At 41.0% G+C, this 15670-nt stretch overlaps 1 protein-coding gene across 4 annotated transcripts in view; it reads right to left on the bottom strand.

Annotated features, from left to right (window-relative positions):
* Positions 1 to 15670, bottom strand: part of pak5 (p21 protein (Cdc42/Rac)-activated kinase 5) — a 225675-nt gene that overhangs the window by 106237 nt on the left and 103768 nt on the right. For all 4 annotated transcript variants that reach the window (XM_068044337.1, XM_068044340.1, XM_068044339.1 and 1 more), the window contains exon 2: positions 4945 to 5168. In XM_068044337.1, coding sequence (XP_067900438.1) covers positions 4945 to 5148 — 204 coding nt within the window. In that variant the 5' untranslated portion in view covers positions 5149 to 5168. The remainder of the gene's footprint in view (positions 1 to 4944; positions 5169 to 15670) is intronic.

Below are 15670 nucleotides of genomic sequence, written 5' to 3'. Positions count from 1 at the left end.
AATTTTGAAATAGCATAATGTTAACATGTTAATGCATAAAACATTAAAGAACGTACATTCTATAGCATTCAAGTGCAGGAAGAAGTCTCAATACATTTTACATCAAGAATAAAGAATGAATAGTCCAACTTGACACTCTGGGGGGAGGGAAAGGAATAAAATGATAAAGGGATTTGAGAGGGAGAATGTAAGATTAACTATGCCTTTCAACCTTAATTAATAAAAACAACTAATGTAGAAAGTTGTGAAGTACTTGTTAAAAAGATTTTTCACTGACTGGTGCAATTGTCAGCTACTTTACAAATTTTGGAATGCTATATCTATTGAGCAATGTAACCTTGAAGGATCATTGTTAAAGCCTTCCTGAGGAGCTCTGATTTTTTACTCAGTTGATAAATTAATCTGAAAATTTATTAATCTTCCTCCCCCACTAAACCTGCAACAAATACTGGCTCAGAAAACCCTCACTTCAAACATCATCAATCATTTTTGTGCCTTGTTACACACAAAAAGTAATGAGCTTTCCATTTGGGATTCTTTGGGATTGTTATTTCCCAATAACTCTGCAGTATTTGATCAGTTCAGTACTACTAAATTATCATTGTCTCATTGCCATCAAAAGACCGTTTTGGGTTTATGAGTTGATTTCCATCTCATTCAAGATGGATTATTCAGTAAATGGTTGTGTAACCCAATAGATGTGTGGCCTAAAGCAGTAGAATTGGGTAATCTAATGAAGACTCATTGGTCATGTCCAAAAACAAGAGTGGTGCTAATCTACAACATGCACTTTCCTCTTTGAAACCTGGTAGTCAAGAAGCCATCCCATCAATGTAGAATGCACATTATATTTCTCATTTATTCGGCAGCCACTGGGGATATATTAAAGTAAATTGCTTGTTCTACTCAACCAACATATTAACGCTATTGTGACTTGTCACATAATATCAATACAGATATATTAAAGATAACCCGCACACACTTACAGCCAACTGAGAGTAATAGTGAACCAACTTCAGTTTCCATCACCAAGTAACACCAGTTCAATAGCAATTGTAAAGCTGGAACCAGGTTTCCCCTAATTACAAATAAAATGTTGAGCAAACTCAGATAGCCATTTCTCCAGACAGTGAACTATTTATGGATAAGGAATTTAGTGTTAGCTGTATGAATGAGATGATGCTGAGATATCAGTGGAAGTCCCAAGAGGCTACTTCAGAGATAAAGGCCTTGATTGTTGGGACAGGCAGGGGTGTGTACAGGAGGAAAACGTTCACTGAGATCTCCAGATGAACCCCACGCCATTTTAACTCCCAGATTTCATTTAAATAATCCAGGACAGCCTCCCTTCAATGGCAGAACTGACAGGGTTGGCGGGTAGGGTGGGAAATCTGGTGGGGAGCCTTGGGATGGCGGGAATCGCCTGGGGCTGGGAGGGGAGGGGTGGGGGTGGGGGGTGGATCTTTCCTTCTCCTCTCGCCCCACAAGGATTTCACAGAAAAATCATTTTCAGGTTGCTTGGTCCTGGGGTTGGCCTCATCATGTTGCAGATCAAGATTGTATTACATCCCAGAATGTTCAAGATGGAGATTATCAAGATCTGTCACTACAGTTGGGAATCCTAAATTACAAGGGCAACAAACAGCTGTGGACCAAGTAATTACTGGAGAAGGGAAGCCAGTTGGTAGTAAGAACACAGCAATTGGCTCAAACACCGTATAGTAGGATGACAAAAAACATGAAAGAAAAACTGAGTTTCTGATAATATAACAAAAACTTGTCATACGATATCTACACTGCAAAATGATTTAAAAATGTGAAGAGAAAGTGAGTGTTAAGTTATGAAAGGTGTGACTCTTTCAAATGCCCAGTTTAAAGTGACCTAAGCATGGTTGCACAGTATGAGCAGTGGGTTGTTTCAGCATCTCTGCAGGACTTTTCTTCCTTGTTTATTCACAATATAAGAAGTTTATACAGCATCTACTGCATTCCCTGAAAGAGGTGATGACAGATAAAACCTCCAGTGGATCAAGCTTTGTAAAATCTTAACCACCAACTACAGTCAAGGAAATTCTACATCCACTTACTGTTTTTAACTGAGAATCTATTTTGCAAAAACACTTCTGCTTAAAAGAAGTAAGTACAAAGAAAATGCTGGATATTGACAGGTCAATCAGCATCTGCTAGGCGATGGAAGGATTTGGTTTAGTAACTGTAGACTCTCCATTAGGGTTTATCATGATACTGCACTTTGCATTAACTTATCTTCTTTTGAGATGTATGGCCCGTGCTGTGTATTTCCAGAACTTGCAGTTTTTCCTTTTATGCCTATAATTAATGTTATGTATTTAATGAACGTAACTTGCGCGCAAACATAAATTGGACACTTTAATCCAAATATATGCTGATCCAGTTCAATTGACAGAAGTCCTCGGCCAATTTTATTTACCATGCACAGTGTACCGCTGAACCATTTCAGGCTGGGTCTGTTCAACATCGAGAGAGCAAGAGCTGTGGCATATCATGTACTTTGAGTGGTTACTGCACGTGCAAACCAGTGACCTAACACTCCAGGTGCTGCAAACTCAAGCACCTGAACACTGTCACTTGCCCAGCTACAAGAAAGTTTAAAAGCTGCTTTTTTTTTTAATTGTAAGAGCAAATGGGAATTTAACTAAATATTTATTACTGCTTTCTCCTTTTTCTATTCTTTTTCCATTGTTAATTTTAAATTTACATGCATTGTAATAGTCACAACTTAAGCCTACCAACACAATTAGTTGTACATTGATTAGTTAAAAATGTTGCCTGTGTAGCTTTTTTGCAAAATTCATTAAGAACTATAATGTAAACTTTGGTACCTATAATGTACTATGAATTGGATGCCTAAAGACTGGGGCAGTGTGTGCAGCATGCTATAATACATTATGCAGGCTGTTGTGGCACTTCGGCCTTGCATCCCTGTGGTAGAACAGGCTGATTAAAAGGCAAATGAGGGTTTGGCCTCAGTATGTGTTTGGAGTGCCTCAGCAGTTCTCCAGGTGCTCCAGTCCGATAATTAAGGGCACTGTACATGAAGCTTCTTCCTTCATGTTGGCTCTTGGCTGGGATAGGCAAATTGCTATATTGCTGATTTCTATGTAGCTGTTTGTTACTTACCGCTTCAGTGTTCTTTTTAAGTTGTCTGAGCAAGAAAGCTATTGAGTCTCAATGAGAGATTCTTAAAGCTGGACTATGACTACTTTCTATTCCTGTTTTCTCCAGGAAAAGGTCATTGTGTGCTACTTTGAGTTGACCTATGGGCCTCCTCGGTTTGCAGGTTCCGGAAGGGCAGGATCACAGGAAGCATGGAGTGTTTGCATCTCAAGGGATTGAGGAGAACCTGCTATTGCACTGCCAAACATGTTTAGATCCAAACATTTGTTGCTGGACATATACCCAATGCCACCCCTTTCATGAACATCCAGCAATATGTCTCTATTTTGTGACCACAGATATAGAACCATATCCACTACTGGCAGTTATGATAATCACTTTACAGTAATCCATGGTTCTAATCTCATTTGAAAGACCAGGAAAACTTCTACCCATCCGTAATAACCAAGTCTATCCACTGCAGGCAGAGATACTCACCCTACTGAGGAACTGGTACAAATGTTGAAGAGAAACATGAGTTGCACAGTCTCAGTATTCACACACAAAAGGTGGGATTTTATGCTCTCCTCTGCGGCGGGAAGAGCATAAAAATCGTGTGGGACAGTAGAGGGGGTTTGGGGGGGGGGGTCACCCCGCCACCATCCCGCCTTCACTGAAATTTAGTCCCGGGGCAGGAAGACCTGTGAACTACCGTCCTGCTCCGCTGCCAATTGAGGCCATTAATTAACCCCTAATTAAGGGCCTCGCCCCGTCACAGCCACAATTACCCGTGTGGTGGGCTGCATCCCGGCTGGTGGTGGGCTGCCTCCCTGCCCTTGCTGCCGAACCACCCCCACCAACCTATCTTGAGCCTGGTTCCATTGTTGCTCCTCAGTGCCTGGTGGCTGCAGCTACAGGTGGCGCCGCAGCTGCCAGCCTCTGATTGGCCGGCAGCTCTGCAAGCCCAGGACTTCCGGCAGCGGGGTCCTCAATTCTACGGGAGGCCTGCCACTGTTCAGTTAAATGCCTGATTGGCACTAAATTCAGCGGGCATTCCTTACAAGAGGTCACGCAAGGATCTCAGCGTCAGTTTCCCCTGACGTTGAGACCTCCGCCACCAGCACAAAATTCCACCCAAAGATTCTGATGCCTGGACTAATTAAGAAGTATTACAGAATCGCCTTTCAGATTATTGCCGCCTGCTGTGTTCTACACAACTTCACTCTGCAAAGGGCCTATGTCATGCGGCAGGCTGCAGACAGCAACAATATTTACCAATCACAGAAAGTAACACCAACCAACAGTTAGAAGACATGGCTGCCTAAACAGTAGTCAACAGAAGACAGTTTCAGTTAAGTACAGGACACAGCCAAAGCATAGCAATCGTTTTCAGGTTAATAAACTGCCAACCCCACTGCCCTCAGCTGGAACAGGTGCTCTGAAATCACCAGCATTTCTCACCAACTACCCTAATCTACCCTGTAGCAAAAGAACTGTTAGCACATCGCACAGTATTAGAGATCCCACATTTTCAGAGCAGTGTCCCTCAATGCTTCTGTTTTGGCAAAAATAAACCTGACCGTGCTTACACTTGTACACAGTCATGTGGCAAAAATCCTAGGTTATGACTGGGTAATGGTTAAACTTGAATGCATTATCTACAGATTTGTCATCACAAACTCTCCCCAAGTTGTGACTGTCCTGTGGTTACATTATGAATAAAAGCACCTAACCGTTTCAATATAATAAAATTAAATGCAAAAGACAATGCAGTTCAGAAAGTACAGCATGAAAGAACTGAACCTGTACCTTCATAGGAGCTAACTGTATAGGTGTGATACAGGATGGATCAACCATAGGTTTAGGTCTATTTGCTGTGTCTGCAAGCAAGCTTTGCCATTGCTGAGGAAGTCCTGTAAATTTCTGCTCATGGTGGTCAAATCCAGTATGAACCCGATGTTCAAAGTTAGAAGGTGCTGAGATTTCAAGACGTTTCTTCTTCTTTCCAAACATACTGGAAAATCCTAATAGACCTGCAACAATATTAGAGGACAAGGTACGATGAAGTGTTTGTCAACCTTTTTAACATGAAAAAGAGGGAAAACAAAAGTCATGTGTGTCATAGTAAGTGCAAAACCAGAGAAATTTTTAATAATTTTAAGAAATAGATGCTGTATTGATCAGCGTAACACGACAGTTTTATTTCTCTCCAGCTTCATAATTTCTGTGCATCATGGATGTTACTTGCTTCAGGGAAGTGTTTCTGTTTTGGGCGCAATTGGGGAATTGTACCCAAAATGTGCTGGAAATTGCGGTGATTAGAAGTTTACACTAAGATAAAATCACAAAGGTGAAATCTTCCATGAACTCGCGCAACTGGGCAACATAATAGGAGGTAATGGAAGCTAATGTTGCTTTCCATTAAGAAATATTCCTTGATGCATTTAAGAGTGGTAACCTGGGTGATGTTTCATTAATACAGCTGAAAATGGGTTTACCATCAAAAATAAGCATTTTTAGCATGGGTGTCCAGTCTCCGCCCGTGAGTAAACGGATTTAAAACTGCTGAAAATGTCTTAATAGAAACTATATTCCTCCCACATGCCAAAGACATGCAGGTTGATAGGTAAATTGGCCATTAGCAATTGCCCCTAGTGTAGGTAGGTGGTAGGGAAAAAAAGGGACAGGTGGGGATGTGGTAGGAATATGGGATTGGTGTAGCATTGGTGTAGATTGGTGGTTGATCGTCGGCACAGACTCGGAGGGCCGAAGGGCCTGTTTCAGTGCTGTATCTCTAAACTAAACTAAACTTATACTGAACCATTCAATAATTTCATTGGTGTACACAGGTCAGTTTCTTAGTGTATCAAATATTTTTTGATATGAAAAATCTTTTAAAACGTGTTTTTGAACTGAAGAAAATGAGAGCAATTTGAAGAGGCAGTGCAATCAGCAGAATACATTTAATGTAGAAAACATCTAAAGATGGTTTCCGAGGGGGGGGGGGGGGCAGAAGAAAAAAATAAAAGCAATAAAGGAATTAATTAACGAGACATGCAAGTCTTAAGAGCTTGAAAATTTGGCTACAAAGATGTGTTTTGAGAAGATTTTTTAAAGGTGGAGAGAAGCAGAGAAATATAGGTAGGGATCTCCAGAGAGTAGAGTCAATGAGGACTTTGCCACCAAATGATGGGGGCAATGGAGGGGCTGGGGGGAAATTCACAAAGAACCAGAGTTAGTGGACTGAAAGGTGCAGGAGGGGACACGAGTTGGGGAGGTTGCAGAGATAGGCTGTGGCAAGGCCGTGAGTGAATTTAAAGTTTAGGGCAAGAATCTTCAATTAATTGCACTGATAGACAGAGCAGCGAAGATAGGGGGGGTGCAAAGGGGCAACTTCTTTAAAACTTTAAATAAAAATACAATGAGCAGCCAGGCCACCACCGTGAGGTGGGGCTGGGGGAATCCCTCTGCAGGGCGGCCTATGGATGCACCTACACCTCGGCAGGCAGGGAAGGCCTGTGAGGCCTGCCTGGAGTACTGCTCCTCCCAAGCTGCTGCTGGGTGCCCGCCTACAAGCAGATCAGCAGCTCCTCCCCCACCTCATTGTGTTGGGAAACGGGAAGGATTTAAGTAAAGTTAACAAGGCTCTTAATGAGCCTAACTGGATACCCGCCTCAAGGGGGCAGCTAGCCCTGCCAGCCCCAAATCCACCTTGGCAAAAATGGCTGGCGACAGGAACAGAGTCAGGAAACCAGCACACCGGCCGGCGCCGGTATTTCCGAGCCCAGTCCGCCTCCATTCCTGACCTCGGCAGGGCTCAAAAATTCAATCCTTGATGTCAGACAAGCAAGTAGGATCAAGAAACGTAGAAGTCGAACACTGTGTCATCAACATACAAAGGGAAAGCTGATCCCATGACTACAGATGAAGAGGAAAGGGTCAGGGATAGGTCTTTGGAGATGGTGGTGTACAGGCATGAGCAGAAGCTACTTCTAAAACCAGTTGCAGAACAGAAACATAGGAACCGCAGAACAATAGTCAAACAGAATCTTACAGCATTTATAAATGTTCCTAATTCAACAATTATGATTCTTTGGTACCTTGCACGTACAGTCCCTCAAAAGTTAACAGACTGGTGATACTGTGTAAAACGCCTTTATATAATTTAACTTGGTATTTTGAAAAGGAAAAGAAAGACTTGCATTTATACAGCGCTTTTCACGATCAGCGGATGTCTCAAAGCACTTTACAGCCAATGAAGTACTTTTGAAGTGTAGTCACTGTTTTAATGTAGGAACAAAATTATTAGAGTGCTTTGCCCAATGTAAACAGGTTAGGACGTGCAAACAATTCAGCTCGAACTAACCATTGTACAGACGGTTTACAGCCAGCAGTTCATGCACTGCTCATCAATTTCTGTTATCCACAGCAAAAGTAAGTCCAACGTACTTCTAAAGCTAAAATAATGCTAACTAAAAATATTTCTATCTGTATCTACTCTCCCCTAATGACGATCAATTAAATATTAATCATTAGCAGTAAATACAGCATATTTTCTGCACTTTGCTTTCATCATATTATGGCATGCTTTTTAATAAATCCTGACAAGAGAATCCTAACAACTTGCATTTATAATGAACAAATTGTTTTTCTGGAAACGACTGGGGGTCGGGAGGGGGGGGGGGGGGGGCGGGTGCAAGTGTTTTCCAAACTGCTCCCAATATGTCATCTAATCAGTGATTCTGTCACAAGCCCACAAAGTCCTTTTTGTAATCCTCTGAGATCCTAGCAACAGAATCTCATGCACAAAGCGAGCTGAATGACCCAAGGTACAGTAAACAAAATCAACCATTCAGAATATTACAATGTGTCTTCTCTTTTCAATTCTGAATAGAGAACCTATCAGATTAACATGTGCTTAGCTGGGATGGTAATTTAAACAAAACTCAAGATAATAATTAGAGATATCCTAATAAGCTTTCGAGTATCAATTTATCCAAAATACATTTCTTTAATTCAAGGCCAAAGTCAAACTCGAATAGCCTGTTTTGTGCCGTGTTATGCAAACTACTGTATGAGGTGCCCTTAATCGAGCTGAATGCACGAAAGCCAGGTGGTACTCAATGGAAGAATGCATCAGAGAAGGAATTCACCAAGGTACCAGGCACTGACGAAATTTTCCTCTCCAATGCAGAGGGGACTGTTTATGACTTGTAATTGAAATTCCCAACTTTAGTTTTGAAGGCTTTTATCAAGTGTTGGTCAGATGACTACTCATTCCTATGATGGCAGCGAACTGCATTCTTAGCACTTGCCAAGAAAGCAGGTCAAAGGAAATCCTCACAAAAAATGATCATACATTGAACTATTGGATGGAATGGAGGCACCAGATACCTTGGAATCATTTAAGAAATAATTAACAGAAGGTGGGACGAGGGGAGGAGTGACAGTATCGTCATTCTGAGTGGAGGAATGATGAGCTGAATAGCTTTCCTGACCTACAAGTGGTATCTGCAGGTCTATTGTGGGGCGCCATTTGCTGAAAGTACAGCAATGCCCACAATGGGAAAGTGGAAATGGTTCAGAGGGAAGCTCCAGTGAAAGGCAACTTAAAGTTAGAATCCAGCTTACTGTTAACTGAAGGCCACCCAGTAATATTTTAATGTAGCAGTTAACAGCTCATCTTCCCCTGCACTACATCATGTGTAGAAAACTGAAGAAGGCAAAGACAGCTTACTTCAAGAATGAGGAGAACCTAAAAGGAACATTACCATCCGGCACACGAAGCACTCTGGATTACCATAACAAATTATGGAGAGAGTATGGTCTCACTGAGGAGACAGTTCCCATGTACATGGTGTAGAAGCATTTCCAAGGGCAAGGTAGATTACAGGCAGGGTGGGAATGTAGTTAAATAAGGATCGGAAACAGTTCAATCATTCACTACCAAACCTGGTGCTCAAATGCCAAGTTTAACTCTTTTTTTATGGTGTCTGGATTGGCATGCAGGAACAAAAAAGATGGCAAACCCCTCTCAGAAGAATGAGTCTGGACTGGAAACAGACCAGTTATATTACTCATCAAGCCCTTTAATAGACACAAAATCAGACTTACCTGATACAATGTGAAATGCTAATAAACTGTTCACCACAACTTACTTTCATGATATTTATAGGTGTAATACTATTATATAATCAAAACTATAGCATACAATAACTGATTCTTAGGTTACGGGTCACGACCTCAAAGATGGGCAATGAATCTACTTTTGCAAAATTATACATAATCCCATGTACAAATACCACAAAGCAAGTTATAGCTGGAAACAAACATCTCAGGCTGAATTTTACCAGCCCTCCGGGGATGGGCTGGGAGGCAGGAAGATGGTGCAAGAAAGCATCAGGTGGCGTGCCCGATGTCTTCACACTGCTATGTTATTTTGCTAGCGGTGGGAAAGCTGGCAGATGGCCTACCCACCTGGAGCCCAACTGAGCCACTTAAGTAAGTAAGGGCCTCTTCCTGTCTCCTCTGGTAATTTACCAGCAGCTGGGGAGGGGATGGTCCGCCGCCACGTGGGGAGACCTCTAGCTAAACCATAGCAGCCTCCCAGTGGGCTCTCGGGGGAGGGGGGGGGCTCCATTTTGGGCACTTTTTGGTCCACGGAGGGGCCCCTTGACAGCAATGGCTACCCAATGACTATGCATGGTCTCTGCGAATGCAGTCCCCCCCCCACCCCCCAACCAGCTGGCCCTGGCACCCCCAGACCCCAATTACCCAACTATGATGTGCCCTCATCATCCAGGTGTAGCCTCAGCAGTGGTCACTGCTAGTGGTGGCGTGCTGTGGCTGCTCAGTTGCCAGCCCTCCGATTGGCGAGCAGCTCTTGGGGGCGGGCCACAGTTCTTAATAGAACGGTGCCAGGGCCAATTAAGTGGCCGCCGCCAGCAAAATCTGGCCCCGAATCCTGCCACCCGCTGAAGTGGGATCACCACCCCCCAGCTACCGCTTTCAGCCCTGGCGACAGGACTCAGCCGCCCCCACTAAATCCAACCCCTCTTTTGTGCATAAAACACATCCTTTATAACTACATAATAGAACATTTCTAATTTATAAAATATTGCCAACCAAATCACTGTTTATAATCACGATGCACAGGTCATGCCAAGAAAGGGACTGTGAACCACTGATCTGTAAAACAGTTTGTATTTAGCAAATGTTAAACAACAAATATCTAATATTTAATTATTAGAGGTAGGATTTATATCATCTATTACATAATTTTCAAAACAAAAGCTTATTTTCCTTACTTAAAATTACATTTTCATCGGCTTTAGTCACCAACAAACTTATATGCAAGACATGCGACAAAATGTGAGCTTCTGTTTAATTATACCAAGAGAACACAGGATTTTTGAATGGGTAATTTGATAGTTAACATCTATGCAGATTTTAAAGAATATTTCTCTTATTTTATTAGAATAATAAAACTGAATAGAAAACATTATAAAAATGTCTTTCATTAAAATGCTATTTAATAGTTCCCAAACCCTCACTAGTGATGATAAAGGTTCAAATTTACAAAACAAATCTCTCTATATAGTTGAAAGCTTTGCCTAAGGATGCTAATCTGGTAGTGGTGACTAGCATAAATTAAGCCTAAGTGACATCTTGGCTCATTTGTAGCACTGTCCCCTTGAAGTCTGAAAGATGTGAGTTCAAGCCCCACTCCAGGACTGGAGCATAGCCCAGTACTGAAGGACTGCTATAATGAAAGCAAAATACTGCAGATGCAGGAAATCTTAAACAAAAACAGAAAATGCTGGAAACGCTCAGCAGGTCTGGCAGCATCTGTGGAGAACGTCGCTGAAGGACTGCTACACTGTCAGAGGCGCTGTCTTTCAGGTGAGGCATAAAAGATCCCATGGCATTTTTTGTTTGAAGAGGAGTAATATTCATCCCTCAAATATCAATACCAAAACAAATTAACTGTTCATTCATTTCATTGCTGTCTATGGGATATAGTTGCACATAAATTGGCTGTTACATTTGGCTCCAAAATAACAAGACAACACTTCAGAAGAACTAATTAAATAGCTGTGAAATGCTTTGGGGACTTACTGAGGATGTGAATGGCACTATGCAAAAGTCTTTCTTGCTTTCATTCGTTGAGATATATAATCTATACATATAAAAGCAGGTTTCAACTAAATTAAATAATGCCATATAAATAGCATCCATAGCATAATAGATGCACAAGAAAAGCTCAGCTATTGCATGTAGAAATTACTCAAAGCAGTTCTTCCCCCACCCGTGCTCTTCTATCTGGAGCCTGGGCTTGAGTTCTGTTGCATTTCAGAGCTGGCATTGTGCACCTTAGCCTTGCTTGAAAGAAAAAGGTTCAACCCAGGAAGCAGGCTCCTGGAATTCATCAGTGTCACACAGTGGCTGGGACTCTGATTGACTGCACCACTCAGAATGCAGGCTAATTGTTGTTGCAAGCCAGCCGTCACCAGCGGAGGCTAAACCTGGACAGGAAGGGCAGAATGGACAAACACCTGTGAATGGCCAGTGTTGCTGTCAATCAGAAAACAACATTTCTGTTGCTTTGAAAACAAACCCTGATTTTCTGACTGGATAAACAAGAGCATGTTCTTGCAGATTCAACCTAGCAGTTGCAGATACATGTTTTCTGCTGTCACAACTTACTGCATCACCTTATTTATTGGTAAGCAATCCAGAAAAGTGGACCGTGAAACACTGTTTTGCCAAGAACTGGACCCTGCTTAGAAAAGGTCTTCTGGAGCATCTCAAGGCTATCAACAGCAATAATGTGAATCTGCACTGAACTATGTTTTTATCATCTGTTGACTTATCTGAGTTTGGCTTGAAGTTAGTAGTTACCTGAAAGAAAGCAAAAACCACACCCTACTTCTTGAGATCTAGTGGTATTAATTTTGAATTCTGTACCCAGCTCCCTAATTCTATCCTTTCGGACTTAGACTGGGACCACACTAAGGGCTGGATTTTACGTCGGACGGACGGGAGCTGGCCACCGACGTAAATGTCAGTGGCGATCCCGCTTCCGCCTAGCCCGGGGAACTGTCCCACATTTTACGGGTCCCCGGGCTTTAATTGTTCTGAGGCGGGACTTCCACCCGCTATGTAAAGTTGGGCGGAGGCGGGAGTGGGTCGGGAAGGCCTCCCGGAGCCTCCCGCTCAATTTTACGCCACCCTCGCCGGCCACCATCCGGCTCGCTGGGGTGGCGTAAAATTCCGGCCTAAGTATCACAAACATGCTCCAGAGCCCAGACGACTCACGTAAACATGTGCAGTCAATGAAGTTTTTAAAAAATAAATATCTAGCTGAATTTGCAATTCAAAATAAACATTGCATTAACACAGGAGGCCATGTTAATAATAGCAATATAGCATAAATTAGCCCAATAATTAGAATCAGAAAGTCTTTGAAATTACAAAGACCTTTCATTTGCCTGTACAAGAAAATATAATTAATTCAAAACTCATGTAACTCACATTTACGTATAATTCCTCATTAGTAGAAAAACATCCCAAAGTCCTTACTTTGAGCAGGAAAGAGCAGGAAAAGAGAACACCGAATAGGAGGAAAAGGGAAAAAGAACAGGCAAGCAGTTAGCCGTGGGACGGAAAACACCGCTTTTAAAAATGTTTTTGAACGCTTTTGAAAGCAGGGAGAGTGGAAGCAGTAGTTCACAATGGGTGAACAGAGGGAATTTCAGAAAGCACACATGGGATGCATGGGTGAAGAACATCCTTGAGTTAGGGCGGGGCGAGGCCACGGAAATAATTGAAAATAAGGAGGAATCTCTCAAAATTAATTCACTGGAGTATTGGGAGCCAGTGCTTGGCAAGAACATGGATGAGGGTATGGCCTAGGCATTTTGAATAAGTTGTAATTTGTGGAAGGTGAAGGCTGGACATTTGAAAAGCCACAAGATAATAAAGACATGGATGAAGGTTTCAACGGCGAAGGAAGAAAGGTATGGGTGGAGGCAAGCAATAAGACACCATTTTACTTACATTATGTAGATCTTCAAAAAATTATGGGTTAGTTATTTAGTTGTTCACAAGGCATGTACATTATGGTATATTATTCAGATTAATTATTCATGAACTGAGAAATTATATCTGATAAATCAATCTCCAGTAATTGAGCCTCTATTTAAAATTGAGCTAAACTGTATATTTAATATAATGCTACTTTCTTATGAGGACAGAAGGCAATCATGTTGAAATAAAAGATTAGTGAGAGCAACGCGTTGCAAATGGGAAGGACCCAAACATTTCTAATTCAGCACATTCTTAGTCATTTACATCAAAATCTATATTTTTAAAAACTGTGATTATAATTCACAATAAGGGCAAGCTATTGCTTTATAGAGTGCAACATTAATACTCCATCTTCTGGTTATATTAATTTGTTGCTGTAAGCAGTTTAATTAAATTTACTGATTAGGTAAATATGTTTAGACGTGAGATGCTTGAAGATCTGTTGTTGAAAAAAACTCATCACACTGCAGTAATATACAGACTTCCACTAACCAGGATTGTATAGCCCTTATCTACTTCTACATTAAAGTAAACAGAACAAAATATTTTGGCAATGTTCTGTTGAAAGAGGTTACAGCTTAACTTCTTTACTTTGGAGTAACAGTGAAGCATCAGTTAACAGGAGTTGCAAAGAAAACATAATGGCTCAGGTTGCATTATAAGTAGCAAAGAACACAACAGCCTCCAAGTTCCCCTCCAAATCACATACAATCCTAACTTGGAATATATCGCCATTCCTTCATTATCGCTGGGTCAAAATTCTGGAACTCCCTATCCAACAGCATGGCGGGAGTACCTACACTTAAGAAATTAAGAAATAGGAGGAGTATGCCATTCAGCCCTTCGAGTCTGCTTTGCCATTCAATAAGATCATGGGTGATCTGATCATGAGTGATCTGATCATGAGTGATCTGATCATGGCCTCAGCTCTACTTTCCTGCCTGTTCCACCATAACCCTTTGTGATGAAACATAGGTATAATAGGCTTAATTAGGTAGAATTTAGACTTAATTAATATATTATATCTTTTAGAATTAAAGATTGAATAAATGGTCAGTTTTCAAGACTCACTGAAATTCCCCTTTAAGAGTAGATTTAAAAAATTAATTTCAAGGTCTTCCAAGGTCCCTGTTTAAATAGAACGTGAACCAGAAGCACCTTTTACGTTAGGAAATCCATTTCAGGGTCTCTGTTGCCATGGAATTGGAGGATAAACACACTGAAATATCTTATGTGATGTTAGTAAGAGGCAGCTATAAACTTAATAGTTGATAGTGCTGGTAAAAAGACAGATTGACTCAGAAGGATGCTACAAGGTACCACAAACAACAATTACAAATAATAAAATAATAAAATGAAATGGTACTTACAGAAACAAATGCTAAGTAAACCCAATTATAAACATTTTGACCAGATAAAAGCTCACAACTTCAAGAGCAGGGGATTTCCAGCAAAAACGTTAAGTGGGGATGGTAGCTGATGATATTACCATATATGGCACTAAAAAGCAGGAAAAAACACAGAAAGCTAACACATATATGCTAAAAGGTCAGATGATAACTTAGAGACAGTATAAACATGAGAGTTCTTGAAGCAAGAAACCAGAAGTATTGAATTCCTCATCAATGCTTCTCAACCTATAACTTACTCGGGGAATTTAAGGTAATAGTTTACTTTAAATTTTGATGGATATTCTAAGATAGTTTGCTGTAACAATATCAAGGTTGAACTTTTGGATTCTATTTTAGAAATAAGAGTATTGTGTGTTACATCTTAGTAACATTTGACATTGTAGTATGCTTAGCTAAAGTGTATTGCATGTTCAATTCTTTAATAAATATATAAAAGTTAATAAATCGTCTCATGTAGCATACTGTATACAACTACAAGAACCCACCTCTCTCTGTCTCCTTAAGTGGGGAAATACATATTGAAGAGAGTCTCCCAGATCCTGATAATATCTGGGATATTTATGACTTAGCTATAATTGGCAAAAAATGGGCTATCCGAAAGATGGTAATATTTTCTGTTAGTTTCTTTCTTTGAGGGAGGACTAGTTCCGTTCTTTGGACCCAAATAAGCGTCTATAAGAATTTATCTAGTTTGAACTTAATTAAGGGAGACTTATAGAGATGTACGCTTGATTTGCTTTAGTTCCTATTAGGGGTTAAAGTCATAAATCACTGCACCTCAACTCCCTTGTAGTTCAAAAATCTGTCAAATTCAGCCTGAATATATTCAATGACCCAGCCTCCACTGCTCTCTTAGGTACATAATTCTAGAAATTAACAACCCTCTTAGAGAAGAAATTCCTCCCTATCTCTGTTTTAAATGGGAGACCTCTTATTCTGAAATTGTGCCCCCAGTTCTAGATTCCCCCACGAGGGGAAACATCCTCTCAGCATCCACCCTATCAAGTCCACTCAAAATCTTATATATCACCTTT

This window comes from Heterodontus francisci, chromosome 13 (genome assembly GCF_036365525.1).
Source record: "Heterodontus francisci isolate sHetFra1 chromosome 13, sHetFra1.hap1, whole genome shotgun sequence".
NCBI classification, from domain to species: Eukaryota; Metazoa; Chordata; class Chondrichthyes; order Heterodontiformes; family Heterodontidae; genus Heterodontus; species Heterodontus francisci.
Note: the sequence above shows the minus strand (reverse complement) of the source record. Positions and strands in the feature narration are given on the sequence as shown.